The 18,106-nt window shown below is 46.4% G+C and overlaps 1 protein-coding gene across 1 annotated transcript in view; it reads left to right on the forward strand.

Moving 5' to 3' along the window:
• The first annotated feature begins 447 nt into the window (after positions 1-447).
• The window catches only part of GCLC (glutamate-cysteine ligase catalytic subunit), a 66,829-nt gene continuing 49,170 nt past the window's right edge, over positions 448-18,106 (forward strand). The window contains exon 1 of the mRNA XM_038762233.1: positions 448-679. Within this exon, the coding sequence (XP_038618161.1) occupies positions 530-679 (150 nt within the window). The 5' untranslated portion in view covers positions 448-529. The remainder of the gene's footprint in view (positions 680-18,106) is intronic.

Genomic DNA, 18,106 nt, shown 5'->3' on the forward strand with positions numbered 1-18,106 from the left:
TTGTACATATTTATTACTCCATTTATTTATTTATTTATTTTACTTGTACATGTCTATTCTATTTATTTTATTTTGTTAGTATGTTTGGTTTTGTTCTCTGTCTCCCCCTTCTAGACTGTGAGCCCACTGTTGGGTAGGGACTGTCTCTAGATGTTGCCAATTTGTACTTCCCAAGCGCTTAGCCCGGCGCTCTGCACATAGTAAGCGCTCAATAAATGCGATTGATTGATTATTATTATTATTATTAATAATGATTATGATGAGTCACCCTGGGGGCTGTGGAGAGGCCCGGTCGTTTGGCCCGCCCTCGGCTGGCCTCTCCGTGATTTTCCCCTCCTCCGGGCGGCCCCGCCCTCCGGTCGCCTTAAAACCCGGCGCGGCGGATCCGGGCCCGGAGTGGAATCCGGAGTGGGCCGAGCGTCCCGGGGCGCATGCGCGGCGGCGGCCGGGACCGGCTCCCTCCCTGGTGGGAGCGTCCTGAGCGTCCCCGGCGGGGCGTCCAGTACACGGTGGGTCCGTCCGTCCGGCCATGGGGCTGCTGTCGCAGGGGTCTCCGCTGAGCTGGGAGGAGACGCGGCGCTTCGCCCGGCACGTGCGGCGGCACGGGGTGCTCCAGTTCCTGCACATCTACCACGCCGTCAAAGAGCGCCAGAAGGACGTGCTCAAATGGGGCGACGAGGTAGGTGGGGCCCCCGGGACGGCCGGAGCCTCGCAGTCGTCATGGCATTTGGGAAAGCGCCTACTACGGGCCCGGCGCTGTTCTGAGCGCCGGCCTACGTACAAGGCCATCAGGTTGCCCCACACGGGGGGCTCACCGTCTTCATCCCCATTTTGCAGGTGAGGGAACTGAGGCCCGGAGAGTAATGGTGATGATGGCATTTGTTGAGCGCTTACTATGTGCCCGGCACTGTTCTAAACGCCGGGCTATATACAAGGCCATCAGGTTGCCCCACACGGGGGGCGCACCGTCTTCATCCCCATTTTGCAGGTGAGGGAACTGAGGCCCGGAGAGTAATGGTGACGATGGCATTTGTTAAGCGCTTACTATGTGCCCGGCGCTGTTCTGAGCGCCGGCCTACGTACAAGGCCATCAGGTTGCCCCACACGGGGGGCTCACCGTCTTCATCCCCATTTTGCAGGTGAGGGAACTGAGGCCCGGAGAGTAATGGTGATGATGGCATTTGTTAAGCGCTTACTATGTGCCCGGCGCTGTTCTGAGCGCCGGGCTCTATACAAGGTCAGCAGGGGGTCCCCCGTGGGGCTCACCGACTTCATTCCCATTTTGCAGGTGAGGGAACTGAGGCCCGGAGAGTAATGGTAGTGATGGCATTTGTTAAGCGCTTACTATGTGCCCGGCACTGTTCTGAGCGCCGGCCTACGTACAAGGCCATCAGGTTGCCCCACACGGGGGGCTCACCGTCTTCATTCCCATTTTGCAGGTGAGGGAACTGAGGCCCGGAGAGTAATGGTAGTGATGGCATTTGTTAAGCGCTTACTATGTGCCCGGCACTGTTCTGAGCGCCGGCCTACGTACAAGGCCATCAGGTTGCCCCACACGGCGGGCTCACCGTCTTCATCCCCATTTTGCAGGTGAGGGAACTGAGGCCCGGAGAGTAATGGTAATGATGGCATTTGTTAAGCGCTTACTATGTGCCCGGCACTGTTCTGAGCGCCGGGCTCTATACAAGGTGATCAGGGGGTCCCCCGTGGGGCTCTCCGTCTTCATTCCCATTTTGCAGGTGAGGGAACTGAGGCCTGGAGAGTAATAGCAATGATGGCATTTGTTAAGCGCTTACTATGTGCCCGGCACTGTTCTGAGCGCCGGGCTCTATACAAGGTCAGCAGGGGGTCCCCCGTGGGGCTCACCGTCTTCATTCCCATTTTGCAGGTGAGGGAACTGAGGCCCGGAGAGTAATGGTAATGATGGCATTTGTTAAGCGCTTACTATGTGCCCGGCGCTGGTCTAAGTGCCGGGCTATATACTAGGTGATCAGGTTGTCCCCCATGGGATGAGGGAACTGAGGCCTGGAGAGTAATAGTAATGATGGCATTTGTTAAGCGCTTACTATGTGCCCAGCACTGTTCTAAGCGTTGGGCTACATACAAGGTCGTCAGGTTGCCCCACATGGGGTGCCCACCGTCCGCAACCCCTTTTTACAGAAGAGGGAACTGAGGCCCGGAGAATAATAGTAATGATGGCATTTCTTAAGCTCTTACTATGTGCCCGACACTGTTCTGAGCGCCGGGCTACGTACAAGGCCATCAGGTTGCCCCACACGGGGGACTCACCGTCTTCATTCCCATTTTGCAGATGAGGGAACTGAGGCCTGGAGAGCACCTGTATATATGTTTGTACATATTTATTACCCAATTTATTTTACTTATACATATCTATTCTATTCTATTTTGTAGTATGTTTGGTTTTGTCTCCCCCTTTTAGACTGTGAGCCCACTGTTGGGTAGGGACTGGCTCTATATGTTGCCAATTTGTACTTCCCAAGCGCTTAGTACAGTGCTCTGCACACAGTAAGCGCTCAATAAATACGATTGATGATGATGATAATAGTAATGATGGCATTTGTTAAGCGCTTACTATGTGCCCAGCACTGTTGTGAGCGCCGGGCTACATACAAGGCCATCAGGTTGCCCCACACGGGGGGCTCACCGTCTTCATCCCCATTTTGCAGGTGAGGGAACTGAGGCCCGGAGAGTAATAGTGACGATGGCATTTGTTAAGCGCTTACTATGTGCCCGGCGCTGTTCTGAGCGCCGGGCTCTGTACAAGGTGATCAGAGGGTCCCCCGTGGGGCTCTCCGTCTTCATTCCCATTTTGCAGGTGAGGGAACTGAGGCCTGGAGAGTAATAGTAATGAAGGAATTTGTTAAGCGCTTACTATGTGCCCGGCGCTGGTCTAAGTGCCGGGCTATATACTAGGTGATCAGGTTGTCCCCCGTGGGATGAGGGAACTGAGGCATGGAGAGTAATAGTAATGATGGCATTTGTTAAGCGCTTACCATGTGCCCAGCACTGTTCTAAATGCTGGGGTATATACAAGGCGATCAGGTTGTCCCCCGTGGGGCTCACCGTCTTCATTCCCATTTTACAGATGAGGGAACTGAGGCCTGGAGAGTAATAGTAATGATGGCATTTGTTAAGCGCTTACCATGTTCTAAGCGCCGGTGATCAGATTGTCCCCCGTGGGACTCACCGTCTTCATTCCCAGTTTACAGATGAGGGAACTGAGGCCTGGAGAGTAATAGTAATGATGGCATTTGTTAAGCGCCTACTATGTGCCCAGCACTGTTCTAAGCGCCGGGCTACATACAAGGCCATCAGGTTGCCCCACACGGGGGACTCACCGTCTTCACCCGGAGAATAATAGTAGTGATAGCATTTCTTAAGCGCTTACTATGTGCCCAGCACTGGTCTAAGCGCCGGGCTACATACAAGGCTATCAGGTTGCCCCACACTGGGGGCTCACCGTCTTCACCCCCTTTTTACAGATGAGGGAACTGAGGCCCAGAGAATAATAGTAATGATGGCATTTGTTAAGCGCTTACTATGTGCCCGGCACTGTTCTAAGTGCTGGGCTATATACTAGGTGATCAGGTTGTCCCCCGTGGGATGAGGGAACTGAGGCCTGGAGAGTAATAGTAATGATGGCATTTGTTAAGTGCTTACTATGTGCCCGGCACTGTTCTAAGTGCTGGGCTATATACTAGGTGATCAGGTTGTCCCCCGTGGGATGAGGGAACTGAGGCCTGGAGAGTAATAGTAATGATGGCATTTGTTAAGTGCTTACTATGTGCCCAGCACTGTTCTAAGCACCGGGCTACATACTAGGCGATCAGGTTACCCCACACAGGGGTCTCACCGTCTTCACCTGGAGAATAATAGTAATGATGGCATTTGTTAAGCGCTTACTATGTGCCCAGTGCTGTTCCGAGCGCCGGGCTACACACAAGGCCATCAGGTTGCCCCACACAGGGGGCTCACCGTCTTCACCCGGAGAATAATAGTAATGATGGCATTTCTTAAGCGCTAAATATGTGCCCAGCACTGTTCTGAGCGCCGGGCTACATGCAAGGCCATCAGGTTGCCCCACACGCGGGGCTCACCGTCTTCACCCCCTTTTTACAGATGAGGGAACTGAGGCCCGGAGAATAATAGTGATGATGGCATTTCTTAAGCGCTTACTATGTGCCCAGCACTGTTCTGAGCACCGGACTACATACAAGGCCATCAGGTTGCCCCACACTGGGGACTCACCGCCTTCAGCCGGAGAATAATAGTAATGATGGCATTTGTTAAGCGCTTACTATGTGCCCAGCACTGGTCTGAGCGCCGGGCTACATTCAAGGCCATCAGGTTGCCCTACACGGGGGGCTCACCGTCTTCACCTGGAGAATAATAGTAATGATGGCATTTGTTAAGCGCTTACTATGTGCCCAGCACTGGTCTGAGCGCCGGGCTACATTCAAGGCCATCAGGTTGCCCTACACGGGGGGCTCACCGTCTTCACCTGGAGAATAATAGTAATGATGGCATTTGTTAAGCGCTTACTATGTGCCCAGCACTGTTCTGAGCGCCGGGCTACATACAAGGCCATCACGTTGCCCCACACACGGGGCTCACCGTCTTCACCCCCTTTTTACAGATGAGGGAACTGAGGCCCGGAGAATAATAGTAATGATGGCATTTGTTAAGCGCTTACTATGTGCCCAGCACTATTCTAAGCACCGGGCTACGTACAGGGCCATCAGGTTGCCCCACACGGGGGGCTCACCGTCTTCACCCGGATAATAATAGTAATGATGGCATTTCTTAAGCGCTTACTATGTGCCCAGCACTGTTCTAAGCGCCGGGCTACATACAAGGCCATCAGGTTGCCCCACACAGGGGGCTCACCGTCTTCACCAGGAGAATAATAGTAATGATGGCATTTGTTAAGCACTTACTATGTGCCCAGCACTGTTCTAAGCACCGGGCTACATACAAGGCTATCAGGTTGCCCCACACGGGGAGCTCACTGTCTTCACCCCCTTTTTACAGATGAGGGAACTGAGGCCCGGAGAATAATAGTAATGATGGCATTTGTTAAGCGCTTACTATGTGCTCAGCACTGTTCTAAGCACTGGGCTACATAGAAGGCCATCAGGTTGCCCCACACAGGGGGCTCACCATCTTCACCCGGAGAATAATAGTAATGATGGCATTTGTTAAGTGCTTACTATGTGCCCAGCACTGTTCTAAGCGTCGGGCTACATACAAGGTCATCAGGTTGCCCCACACGGGGGGCCCACCGCTTACTATGTGCCGAGCACTTTTCTAAGCACTGGGCTACATATCAGGTCATCAGGTTGCCCCACACGGGGGGGTCACCATCTTCACCCCATTTTACAGATGAGGGAACTGAGGCCTGGAGAATAATAGTAATGATGGCATTTGTTAAGCGCTTACTATGTGCCGAGCATTCATTCATTCATTGTCGTATTTACTGAGCACTTACTGTGTGCAGAGCACTGCACTAAGTGCTTGGGAAGTACAAGTTGGCCACATATACAGATGGTCCCTACCCAACAATGGGCTCACTGTTCTAAGCGCTGGGGGGGATACAAGGTCATCAGATTGTCCCATATGGGACTCACAATCTTCATCCCCATTTTACAGGTGTGGGAACTGAGGCCCAGAGAATAATAATAATAATGCATTTGTTAAGTGCCTACTCTGTGCTGAGCACTGTTCTAAGCGCTGGGGGTGGGGGGCAGAGATACAAGGTCATCAGGTTGTCCCATATGGGGCTCGCAGTCTTCATCCCCATTTTACATATGAGGGAACTGAGACCCAGAGAATAATAATAATAATGATGGCATTTGTTAAGCACTTACTAGATGCTGAGCACTGTTCTAAGTGCTGTGGGGGAGACAAGGTGATCAGGTTGTCCCCCATGGTGCTCACAGTCTTCGTCTCCATTTTACAGATGAGGGAACTGAGGCCCAAGGAATAATAATAATGATGGCATTTGCTAAGCGCTTACCATGTGCTGAGCACTGTTCTAAGCGCTGGGGGGGATACAAGGTGATAAGGTTGTCCCACATGGGGCTTGCAGTCTTCATTCCCATTTTCCAGATGAGGGAACTGAGGCCCAGAGAAATGACTTGCCCCAAGTCACGCAGCTGACAAGTGGTGGAGCCGAGATTAGAACCCACAACCTCTGACTCCCAAGCCCGTGCTCTTTCCACTGAGCCACGCTGCCTCACAAGCTCTCCCCGCCAATCAATCAATCATATTTATTGAGCGCTTACTGTGTGCAGAGCACTGTATTAAGCGCTTAATAATAATAATGATGCTATTTGTTAAGTGCTGTTCTAAGCGCTGGGGTGGATACAGGGTAATCAGGCTGCCCCACGTGGAGCTCACAGTCTTCATCCCCATTTTCCAGAAGAGGTCACTGAGGCCCAAAGAAGCTAAGTGGCTTGCCCAAGGTTACACAGCAGACAAGTGGCAGAGCCAGGATTAGAGCCCACGCGCTTAGCAAATGCCATCATTAATAGTATTCTCCCTTGCCTCAGTTTACCTCACCTGGAAAACGGGGGTTAAGACTGTGTGAGCCCCACCTGGGACAACCCGATTATTTTGTATCTGCCCCAGCGCTTTGGACGGGGCCCAGGTCCTCTGACTCCCAAGCCCACGCCCTTTCTACTAAGCCACACAACGATGGGTATTTGTTAAGCGCTTACTGGAACAGTGCTTGGCACAGAATAAGCGCTAAACAGATACCATAATTATTATGTGCCCAGCACTGTCCAAAGCGCTGGGGCAGATACAAAGTAATCGGGTTGTCCCAGGTGGGGCTCACACAGTTTTAAGCCCCGTTTTCCAGGTGAGGTAAACTGAGGCACAGAGAATAATAATAATGATGGTATTAAGCGCTGGGGTGGGGGATACAAGTTGATCAGGCTGTCTCACATGGGTCTCACAGCCTTCATCCCCATTTTCCAGATGAAGCAACTGAGGCACAGAGAAGTGACTTGCCCAGAGTCACCCAGCAGACAATTGGCGAGTGGAGATTTGAACCCTTGTCCTCTGACTCCCAAACCCGGGCTCTTTCCACTAAGCCACAGTGCTTCTCGAAGTAGCAGTGAGGTGCTTCTCGAAGAGAAGTGGAGTTATCCAAGGTCACACAGCAGACAAGTGGCAGAGGCGGGATTAGAACCCACGACCCTCCAACTCCCAGGCCCGCGCTCTTTCCACTAAACCACGCTTGTTTTGCTCTTGGCAGCCCTCGACTCACCCGTCCCTCCGCTTCCCTCCCGAAAGGTGGTCGCCAAGGGCTGGGGATGCACCCACCACCCCCCACCCCCAGCCCTCCAAACCCACCTCCTCAACCCCCCAACCCCTTCCGTGCCCAAAGTTTTCCTGGAACACAGTTGGAAGTGGGCGGGGAGAGTAACTTTTTGCAGGCATCGGAACCCCTTTGGGGCCAGAAAAATGATGCTTTTAAGTTCTTCCTGAATGCGTTCCTGTTGAGCAAAAATCTGCACCTTGACAGCTTCCCCTTTTTTTTTTTTTTGACTCCCCTGCATTCATTTCTCTCCCACCGTAGCTTTCCTGCAATTCCCCGGGGCTTCTCTTGCTCCACTGTAACTGGAAAGGAGAGCAGCATCCTTGGGAGTCTTCGGTTTTTGCATGGTCGCCGGTCGGGAATCCTCGCTGAACTTTATTCAGATGCCCCAACATCTATTTCTGAGGTTACTACTAAACCCATACTCGTTTTTCCCTGTAATATTTTCAATAGTGGCCCGGGAAGCCGTTCAATATATCATGCCCCTCTAGAGAACTTTTTTTTTTATGAAGTTTCCTCCTGATTTGGTTTAAAATGTAAATAAACTAGTAGTGAAGTCACGGCAGGTTTTCATATTGCAGAAGAATGATTTATCGAGTAGATGTTTGACTCTAAAATGCGTACTCACTCTAGCCTTTTCCATTAGGTCTGCTTTGGCTTCTGTGACATGTTCACATCGGTAATAACTAGCAAACAATGGAGTGAGTTTTTTGAGCCAAACTGTCATTCTTCCTTTTTAACTTTAGATATTTGTGGGTGAGGATTATTCTCGCCTTACCAACTGGAAGGTTTTGAGTATCTGCCTTGTCGAGAAACCTTAGCGTTGATTGGAGTTACTATTCTTATAGTTACTTTATTCTTGAAAAGGATAATGGTTTGTTGTATAAATATATCATCCAGATTATTGTGTTCTTAATAAATGAGCTAGGAGAGCTGTCATCTTTTTTTTCTGAGTAGAAAAAAAATCTGGTGTTTGTTTTAATTTGGGATTGCATTGGCTATTTGTAATGCTAACTGAAGTAAAGTTATAGACATAGAATGTCTTAACTAAATATTAAGCTTAGGTTTATTTCCAAATGAGTCGCCCAAACAACCCTAACCTCAATTAGACTCCGAGCTGATTAGTTTGTATCCACCCCAGTGTTTAGAACAGTGTTTAAGACATAGTAAATGCTTACAAATACTATCATCATCATCATCAATTTTTAAAAAATGCACCTCAAAATGCACCCCTTGTTGGAGGGGAAGGTGAGCGAGTTTTTTAAATTTGAAAGTTCATGTAATCTGAAGTGAATCTAAAGACATGTATATAAATTTTAATATGAAAATATGAATTCTACTCGTAGTTATTGTAATGGAATTGAAACTGAGAGCTGGCCCCTTGACATACTGCAGGGATTAAAAGACCTCAAGTAGGTTGTCACAGTTCCCTCAAAATACTTCCACACGGTTTCAGGTCAGGAATGTTATGATAATCTTAATAGTAGCTTTTATTTTTATATCTACTGGACTTTTTCTTAGCTGTGTCTTTTTTTAAAAAATTGTTTCATGAGAAGTCCTGGGTAATTTTCCTTGCTGTTACGGAAAGAACCAAGAGCTCACACTTTGTCTCTTCAGCAGTATAGCTATGAAAGTAGTTGACCAAGTTGTAGTCTGAAGAAAAGGGCATAAGCTATCATTTTAAACTTATAAAAAAAATGGAGCCCATCATTTATGCAAAAATCTTGTCACTTTGAACCGAAAGAGTTTGTCTTTTGAGGGCTAGGAAAGTTTGGGGAGAGCATTCTCTGAACAGCGTGGCTTAGTGGAAAGAGCACGGGCTTGGAAGTCAGAAGTCGTGGGTTCTAATCCCAGCTCCGCCACTGATCAGCTATGTGACTTGACTTCTCTGTGCCTCAGTTACCTCATCTGTAAAATGGGCATTACGTCTGTGAGCCCCACGTGGGACAACCTGATTACCTTGTATCTCCCCCAGTGCTTAGAACAGTGCTTGGCACACAGTAAGCGCTTAACAAATGCCATCATTACTGTATTGTTATGCCACTAAAATATCCAGGTATCTCTGCATTTAAAGTTGATGCTCCTATAGACAGTAGGATTTTACATCTGAAGGAAAGGACCGGTGCTCCACCGGCAATCCCTTCCGTGCCATGTCCTCATAAAGTTGACGAATGGATTATCCTTTACTGTACTTTGGCATTTCTGATTGCAGTCTATGGTCAATCAATTTTATTCATTGAGCATTTAGTGTGTGCAGAGCACTGTACTTGTACATATCTATTCTATTTATTTTATTTTGTTAGTATGTTTGGTTTTGTTCTCTGTCTCCCCCTTTTAGACTGTGAGCCCACTGTTGGGTAGGGACTGTCTCTATATGTTGCCAACTTGTACTTCCCAAGCGCTTAGTACAGTGCTCTGCACACAGTAAGCGCTCAGTAAATACGATTGATGATGATGACTGTACTAAGAACTTGGGAAAGTCCAAAATAACAGACACGTTCCCTGCCCACAACTAGCTTATAGTCAAGAGGGGGAGGCAGACATTAATAGAAATAAATTACCGACCTGTACATAAGTGCTGTGGGGCTGGGAGCGGGGGATGAATAAATCAGCTAGGCCTAGTGGAAAGAGCACGGGCCTAGGTGTCAGGACATGGGTTCTAATCCTGGTTCTGCTATATGTCTGCTGTGTGACCTTGAGCAAGTCACTTCACCTCTCTGTGCCTGTTACCTCATCAGTAAAATGCGGCTCAAGGCTGTGAGCCTCATGTGTGGAAAGGAACTGTGCCCAACCTGATTACTTTGTATCTACCTCAGGGGTTTAGAACAGTGCTTGGTGCATAGTGAGTGCTTAACAAATACCACAGTTATTATTATTATCAGTCACATTTATTGAGCGGTTACTGTGAGCAGAACATTATGCTAAGGGCTTGGGAAAGTCCATTATAACAGATGCATGCACTCCCTAGCCCTTACTGAGCTTACAGTGATTCTCCCTCTTGCTATCTTGGTCATTTGAAAAACCTGCTGTAAAGAGCCACCTGCTTTTGACTGCTAATAGTAATAGTATTTGGGTGCCCATTGGGTGTATTGCAGTGAGCTAAGTACTTGGGGAAAGTACAGCAGAAGCTGATAGTCTTCAGCTCTGCCCAGCCTGTCTGTCACGAGTCCTCAGCAATGCTACATTGCCCACTGCTGTTTTGTTGTGTGTGGGTTTTTTTTTTTTAAATGTTTCTTCCAACCATCGTGATTTCAGTTGCCCACATTTCATTGACTGCAAAAGTATCATCCGATTTCCTCGAGTTCCACCCAGTTTTTAGTGGAAAAGATTGAGAATAGTTTTGTATTAGCAATGGGTTTATAGAATCTTTCATCTCTAGGCAAGTAGAAATAATGAATTGTAGTTCGTATGTTCACTGGTAACTTATTTTCCCAGGGATGGGTATCCTTGTCTTTGAGACCACTTCTCTCGTAAGGGCTCCTTGGGAGATAAACAGGTGAAGGATGTTCACTGCATAATTCTTTTTTCCATTGATGTTTACTTTGATATTTTTTAATTGAGGCATTGTGTATAGAATTTTAGTTTCTCCCCTCTAGACTGTCAGCTCCTTATGGGCAGGAAACTTGTCTGCTGGCTCTGTTGTATTTTACTCTGCCAAGTGCTTCGTGCAGTGCTCGGCACACTGTAAGCACTCAAACGCCAATGATTGATTTCCCAAATGGCTTTTCCATTATGGAACAAGGACCATGTGTTAAATGAATATCTTATATACCCATGTGCCTAGTACAGCTTGCCCTCCCTCTGGACTGGAACTCTCTCCCCATTCATATTCCACCACTTCCCCATCTTCCAAACCCTCCTAAAATCCCATCTCCTCCAAGAAGCCTTTCATGACTAATCCTTCATTTTCTCTACTCACCCTCCTGCACTGCCTAGGCACTTGGGTTTGTATCCCCTAGGCACTTTGTTTGTTGCACAGTGTACTTATTCTGTCATTTCGCCTATCTGTAATCTATTTTAATTTGTCTTCCCCTCTAGGCTGTAAACTCTTTGCGGGCAAGGATCCTGTCTACCAACTGTTATAGGGTATTCTCCCAAGTGCTTAGTAGAGTGGGCTGCACTCAATAGATATCATTGATGGATAGAAAGATAATCGTGACTCTTGTGATATTTTTGAAGTAGTTTAATAAGTATCATTATTATAGGTTTAAAAAATGCTGTTTTCTTTGTTACTACATTTTGGCTTCCCTCGCTTCATACTCTTTCAAACTTGTTTCTACATACAGACTGATTCCGCAGCTTAATTTTTGTCTTCATGAGACAGATTTGCAAGTTACAAATGAAGCTTATAAGTGAGGTCACAAAATATTCCCAAGGAACTTTAAGCATAGGATAGATACTCCGCCTGGAATGGTTTTGGGGTTGTGCTGCCTACAGTTATAGACAGAGCTAAGTAACTATAAAGACAAAGTAATAAACACACACATCCCACTTTCAGCCAAAAAACTGAGCTCCACATGAGTTGACTGTGCAGCTTGGGATCAGACTTGAGTTGCAGGGAAAGGAAGAGATGCCTGGGGCCTGTTTTGGGGCCAAGGTGTGTTGTTTGGAGTTACAGGCGTTCCTCAATCATGCCAGTGGTTGGAAGCTGACCTAGCCTGCTTTTAACTACTTCCTTGTATATAAACGGCGATTCAGAAGCTAGCAGAGAAATTTGTGCCTGAAAATTGATTGGCGTTTGAGTGCTTGCTGTGTACATAGCAATCACTCAATCTAGCACTGTGTCAGGGATCTGGGACAGTACTATATAGTTAGTAGACACGATTGACGCCTTCAGGGAGCTCAGTCTAAGGGATCAACAAAATTAAAGGGGAACAACTGTGCAGAAAATGTTTTTTCATGTGACTAGATGCAGCAATACATCAACCCTGCTCAGACCGAGTAGTAGTGGATCTGATGGCAGTGCGTTGCTAGCAGTAGGTTAAAGAAGCTTCCCACCACCAGATAAGTAGGGTCGAGGGTGGCGGGTAGATTCCTTGTTGATTCTGTCTCATCTGACCCCAACAATTTCTGCCTTGTCTTCAGTCTCTAGATCGATTGGCTTGAACTAATTTACCTGGTGGCTTAACGGGATGAAAACTCTTGCACTAAACTAGTTTAACAACAGCTCTGGATGTTTAAACTGATGCTAGAACTGCAAAGTGAATTTATATTAAAACCCAGAAAAACATAGGCCAATTGGGTATTAAACTGTGAGCCCCTTCTAGACTGTGAGCCCGTTGTTGGGTAGGGACCATCTCTATATGTTGCCAACTTGTACTTCCCAAGCGCTTAGTACAGTGCTCTGCACACAGTAAGCGCTCAAATACGATTGAATGAATGAATTTAGAGAAACAACTGTATGAGTTTTCTAATAACAATGATGGTATTTATTAAGCGCTTACAATGTGCCAAGCGCTGTTCTGAGTGCTGGAGTAGATACAAGGTAATCAGGTTGTCCCACGTGAGGCTCACAGTCTTAATCCCCATTTTACAGGGGAGGTAGCTGAGGCACAGAGAAGTTAAGTGACTTGCCCAAGGTCATACGGCAGACAAGTGACGGAACTGGGATTAGAACTCATGTCCTGTAACTCCCAAGTCCCGGCTCTTTCCACTAAGCCGCTTCTCTAGGCCTTGCAAAGTGCAATTTGGACACTTGCAAAAGGTTTGCAAGAAATTCAGAATAATAATAACAATAATAATGATGGCATTAAGCGCTTACTATGTGCAAAGCACTGTAAGCGCTGGGGAGGTTTCAAGGTGATCAGGTTGTCCTCTGGGGGGCTCACAGTCTTAATCCCCATTTTACAGGTGAAGTAACTGAGGCACAGAGAAGTGAAGTGACTTGCCCAAAGTCACACAGCTGACAATTGGCAGAGCCGGGATTAGAACCCATGACCTCTGACTCCCAAGTCCGGATTCCTACCACTACCACTAAGCCACGCTGCTTCTGTAAGAGCGTATATGGAAATGTGGGGTGGTGGGGAAGAATCCTACCAGCTAAGTCACTGGGGTAATAGAACCATTGATCCGTGCTAGACAGTATTACTTAGGAATGATCAGAGAGGGACAGATTGAAGTGTAGGGAATAAGACTAGGAATTGAATTACATACTCTGAGGAATGTCTAGCAATTCTGATATTCGTGGGAAGAAAGAAGACTGGGAACTGAGGTGTTAGGATGGTAATAGATGGTAATAGTACATTGTGGGACATACTGTCCGAGCGCTTAATACAGGGCTCTGCACACAGTAAGCGCTCAATAAATATGATTGAACGAATGAATGAGCATCAGGAAGTACAGTAATAATAATAATGATGGTATTTAAGCGCTTACTATGTGCAAAGCACTGTTCTAAGCGCTGGGGAGGTTACAAGGTGATCAGGTTGTCCCACGGGGGGCTCACAGTTTTAATCCCCATTTTACAGATGAGGTAACTGAGGCACAGAGAAGTTAAGTGACTCGCCCAAAGTCACACAGCTGACAGTTGGCGGAGCCGGCATTTGAACCCATGACATCTGACTCCAAAGCCCGTGCTCTTTCCACTGGGCCAAGTAGCCAAGTACTTGAAATGGACTTTATTAGTTTTCGAAAGCAGTTGTTTTATGCCACTTAATCCACCTCAGTTTAGGAAGCAGGCAAGGGAAGAACAGGGTTGGTATTTAAATGACAAGCCATGGATTCTTGGAGCTCCAAGTGCAGAAAGTTAGTGGAACTGTAGAATGGTAGAAATACATTTTAGGAAAAACTTGTGTATTTTAAAAATTTTGATTCAGCCTAGACCATTACGCAGGTAAGCGGAATTCTGGGTGAATATCCTATGAAGTATGTTTTATTAGTGAAATGCCAGGACTCAAAATCATAGTCAATCAATGGTATTGAGCACTCACTGTGCACAGAGCACTGTGCTAAGCGCTTGAAAGAACAGTACTGCGGAGTTGGTAGTTGCTTCCTTTGCTCACAGAAGTTTACAACCCATAGGGGAAGGCAGACATTAAAAATAATAAGGAATATGCTCAGTGAACATTCTGATAGCAGTATACACCCTGATGAGTGTAACAGTTTCTCTGAACAGCTTTGTTACAAGCTTACATAGGCAAGCAACGCCTTTGAAAAAGACATCCCTGTTGGCAAATGCAAGAGGAGGGTGTTTTTTTTTTTTTAAATCTTTAAAATCAACAGCTGATTTCACTTGATAGATATTCAGACTTTGTAAAGTTCATGCACCATTGCCAGATACAAGATCAGATTGCAGCTTTGTGTACTGGCAATAGTAATTCACTCTTTTGTACTTCTGACGTTTACAGTATTTAATTCAAATGTCAGGGTTTGTGCCAACAAAGTTCTGAAAGCCCAGTGCATACTTTAAAAAAAAAATATGTTAAATTCCTCTTCAGTGTGATCTACTTTATCCTTCCAATGGCATGGTGTTTTTGTTGGATGACTTAAACTGCTATTATCTGGCACATTTTTCAAGGAGGATGGTAGATATGCTGTGGCAAGTTTGTACTGGATTCCTAGTCGATACCTTGGCAGAGCTTGCTGTGAATTTCTGGTCTATGGGGCTCCCAAAATTTATACTTCAGTATTATGTTTTTCTTCAGCCAGGTTTCCCAAGTAGTGCATATGTTGTTCAGTGGTATTACTTGAATAACATTTCTTCATTTCTCTAAACTGTACGCTTCTGATAGGTGTCTACCAATTGTGCAATATTGTTCTCTCCAAAGCACTTAGTGCTCTGCGTACAGTAAGCGCTCAATAAATACCACTGATTGATTCAAACCCATGCCTGCAAGTTTCGTGTCACATTCCTGGAGCTAATCTAGCTTGTTTAAGTGTAGTCTTCCTTTCTCATTTCCCATCTCGGTTCCTTGCTGGATAATTTGGTTCGTCCTTTTTAGCGGCTCACTTGTATAGTCTAAATGCCAAGCATGTAGAGCATTTTATTTATTTCTGGCTCATTTGTCCCCTCCACTGACGCTTAATCTTGAACAAGAGCACCTTCCAAGAATATACTTATAAGGGATGCATTTCTGGGCCATTAGCTGCTAAACTTGTGTTTGCTTAAGATATAAGGTGAAAAAGGGAGTGCCTCAACACACCCAGGGTGGTTTTTTGTTGTTGTTTTTTTAATCTGATAGTTGCTCAGTTTAGGGTGTGGTAGTGTGCCCACACAGAAATATTGCTGGTCAATAAGCATAAGGAAAATGGAAGAGGAAGAAGGTACAGGCGATATCGAGGCACTGTGAGAAGCCGACTTCTAGCCTGGAACACCCTCTGTCCTCAAATCCGCCGGACAATTACTCTTTTCCCCCCCACCCCCAACCCCCCCAGCTCCCTTCAGAGCCTTACTGAAGACACATCTCCTCCAAGAGGCCTTCCCAGACTAAGCCCCACTTTTCCTTCTCTCCCACTCCTTTCCACATCACCCTGACTAGCTCCCTTTGTTCTCCCCCTCGCCCCATCCCTCCTCCACAGCACTTATGTATATATCTGTAATTTTATTTAATTATATTGATGTCTGTCTCCCCGCTCTAGACTGTTTTCTCATTGTGCCCAGGGATTGTCTCACTATTGCTGTATTATATTTTCCCAAGCATTTAGTACAATGCTCTGCACACAGTAAGTGCTCAATAAATATGATTGAATGAATGAAAGGTCCCCCCCAAAAAACTTTTCCTTTTGTTAATGGGCTATCTTTCTCAGCAAAAGTAATGGGTACATGGCTGTGAGTCTAAAAATGGTGTATCAAAGAGTGTGGGGCTCAGGGAAAGTCACCTTCCAAAAAGTTAGAACCAGAGGTGATCCCAAACATTTTGGGAATGGACTTGCAAAGTGAAGCGTTGGTAAACTGGGCAGTTTGCATTGTTGAGATTTTCAGTGTACACCAATAGCCGCTTCTAAGTTTGCCAAATTTCTGTCACTACTTTTCTCTAACCAGTCGAGAAAGTGGAATTGCCTTCATTTCTTGGAAATTCAATCCATTTGTCCACACTTTGAAATAACACCCTCCCATAACTCATTTTTCCATTTTATATGGAAACCTAACCTAAACGTAACCTAAATTCTTCCAATACTTTTTTGGAAAAATGATTCAGTTTTAAGCCCAACTTTTCAAGGATTATTTAGTTGTTATACAAGTACCCCCCTCCATTTCACATAGCTGAACTGCTCAGTGAAATAAAACATTTGGTTCCCAAGCTCCTTGTGGACAGGGAAATCGTCTACCAACTCTGTTGGGTAGTACTCTCCCAAGTGCTTAGTACAGTGCTCTGCACACAGTAAGCTCTCAGTAAATACCTTAAATTGAATGAGGTGAGAATATGGCCAAGTTATCAATTTCTAAACTCAGTAATTTTCATAGTGGCATGTAGTAGAAGTATTCTGCCAGCTAAAATCTGGACTCCAAAGTGCTTTGGGAATTCCCCGCAACCTCTTGGCTCTTCAGAATGGAAAGTGTTCAGTCAGATTCAAAATGAAATATATCTCTCTGAGAAGTGTATCCCCTTGAACTGCTTGGGGATGCACAGCCTCCCTCCTCTTCCTGTGAAATCCTGAGATGGAAGTGGAAATGTACTTAATTCAATCATGGGGTCACTAGTAGGCTGGATTCTTTCTGCTCTCCGTAGCAATGTGGTCGGTAAAGGACTCCAGTAGCATCCACCTGGTGCAATCCACTGTCCTAGACACTACTGAACATCTGGTTTATTCAGTACAAAGGAGTTGCAGGTTTCCTAGCAACAGAAAGATTACACTCTGAGAAAGAAAGATGGAACAGTGTTTACAAATAATCACCAAAATAAATCATTTCTTGAGTGCTTGCTGTGTAGAGCACTGTACTAAGCACTTGGGAGATTACGATTTAACAGAGTTGGTAGATAGGTACCCTGACCACAGCGAGCTTACAGTCTAGAGGGGGAGGCAGACATTTTTAAAAATTAACTGCAGAAATGTGCATAAGTGCTGTGGGGCTGAGGGAGCGGTGAATAAAGGGTGCGAATCCAAGTGCAAGGGCGACGCAGAAGGGTGTGGGAGAAGAGAAAATGAGGGCTTAATTGGGGAAGGACTCTTGGAGATGGGCCTTCCATAGGCTTTGAAGGTGGAAAGAGTGATGGTCTGTCGGATATGAAGAGGGTGGGCGTTCCAGACTAGAGGCAGGATGTGGGCCAGAGGTTGGTGGAGTGTGTGGGTTTGTGTGAACATACGGGCTTTGGAGTCAGGGGGCAGGGGTTCGAATTCCGGCTCTGCCAATTGTCAGCTGTGTGACTTTGGGCAAGCCACTTAACTTCTCTGTGCCTCTGTTCCCTCACCTGTAAAATGGGGATTGACTGTGAACCCCCCGTGGGACAACCTGATCTCCTTGTAACCTCCCCAGTGCTTAGAACAGTGCTTTGCACATAGTGCTTAATAAATGCCATTATTATTATTATTTCATGAGTTCCAGCTTCTATCGATCCTTAGCACTTTTGTATACGTTTATACACTTGTATATTCAATAATTAATTTGATTACTCTTTCTTAAGTATTTTTATGTCTGCCTCCTCCAAAAGAGTGTCAGCTCCTTCCAAACTAGGAACGTGCGCCTCTTTATTCTGTACTTTCCAAGTGCCTGGTTTGGCGCGCAGCACCAAATGGGCACCCAACAAATACCAGTACACTAAATAAGAATGGAAGTGCAAGAGGTGACTGAAGTTTATATGACTTGGAATGCTGGGAAGACTT

The sequence above is a fragment of the Tachyglossus aculeatus genome, chromosome 1 (assembly GCF_015852505.1).
Source record: "Tachyglossus aculeatus isolate mTacAcu1 chromosome 1, mTacAcu1.pri, whole genome shotgun sequence".
Classification (NCBI taxonomy): domain Eukaryota; kingdom Metazoa; phylum Chordata; class Mammalia; order Monotremata; family Tachyglossidae; genus Tachyglossus; species Tachyglossus aculeatus.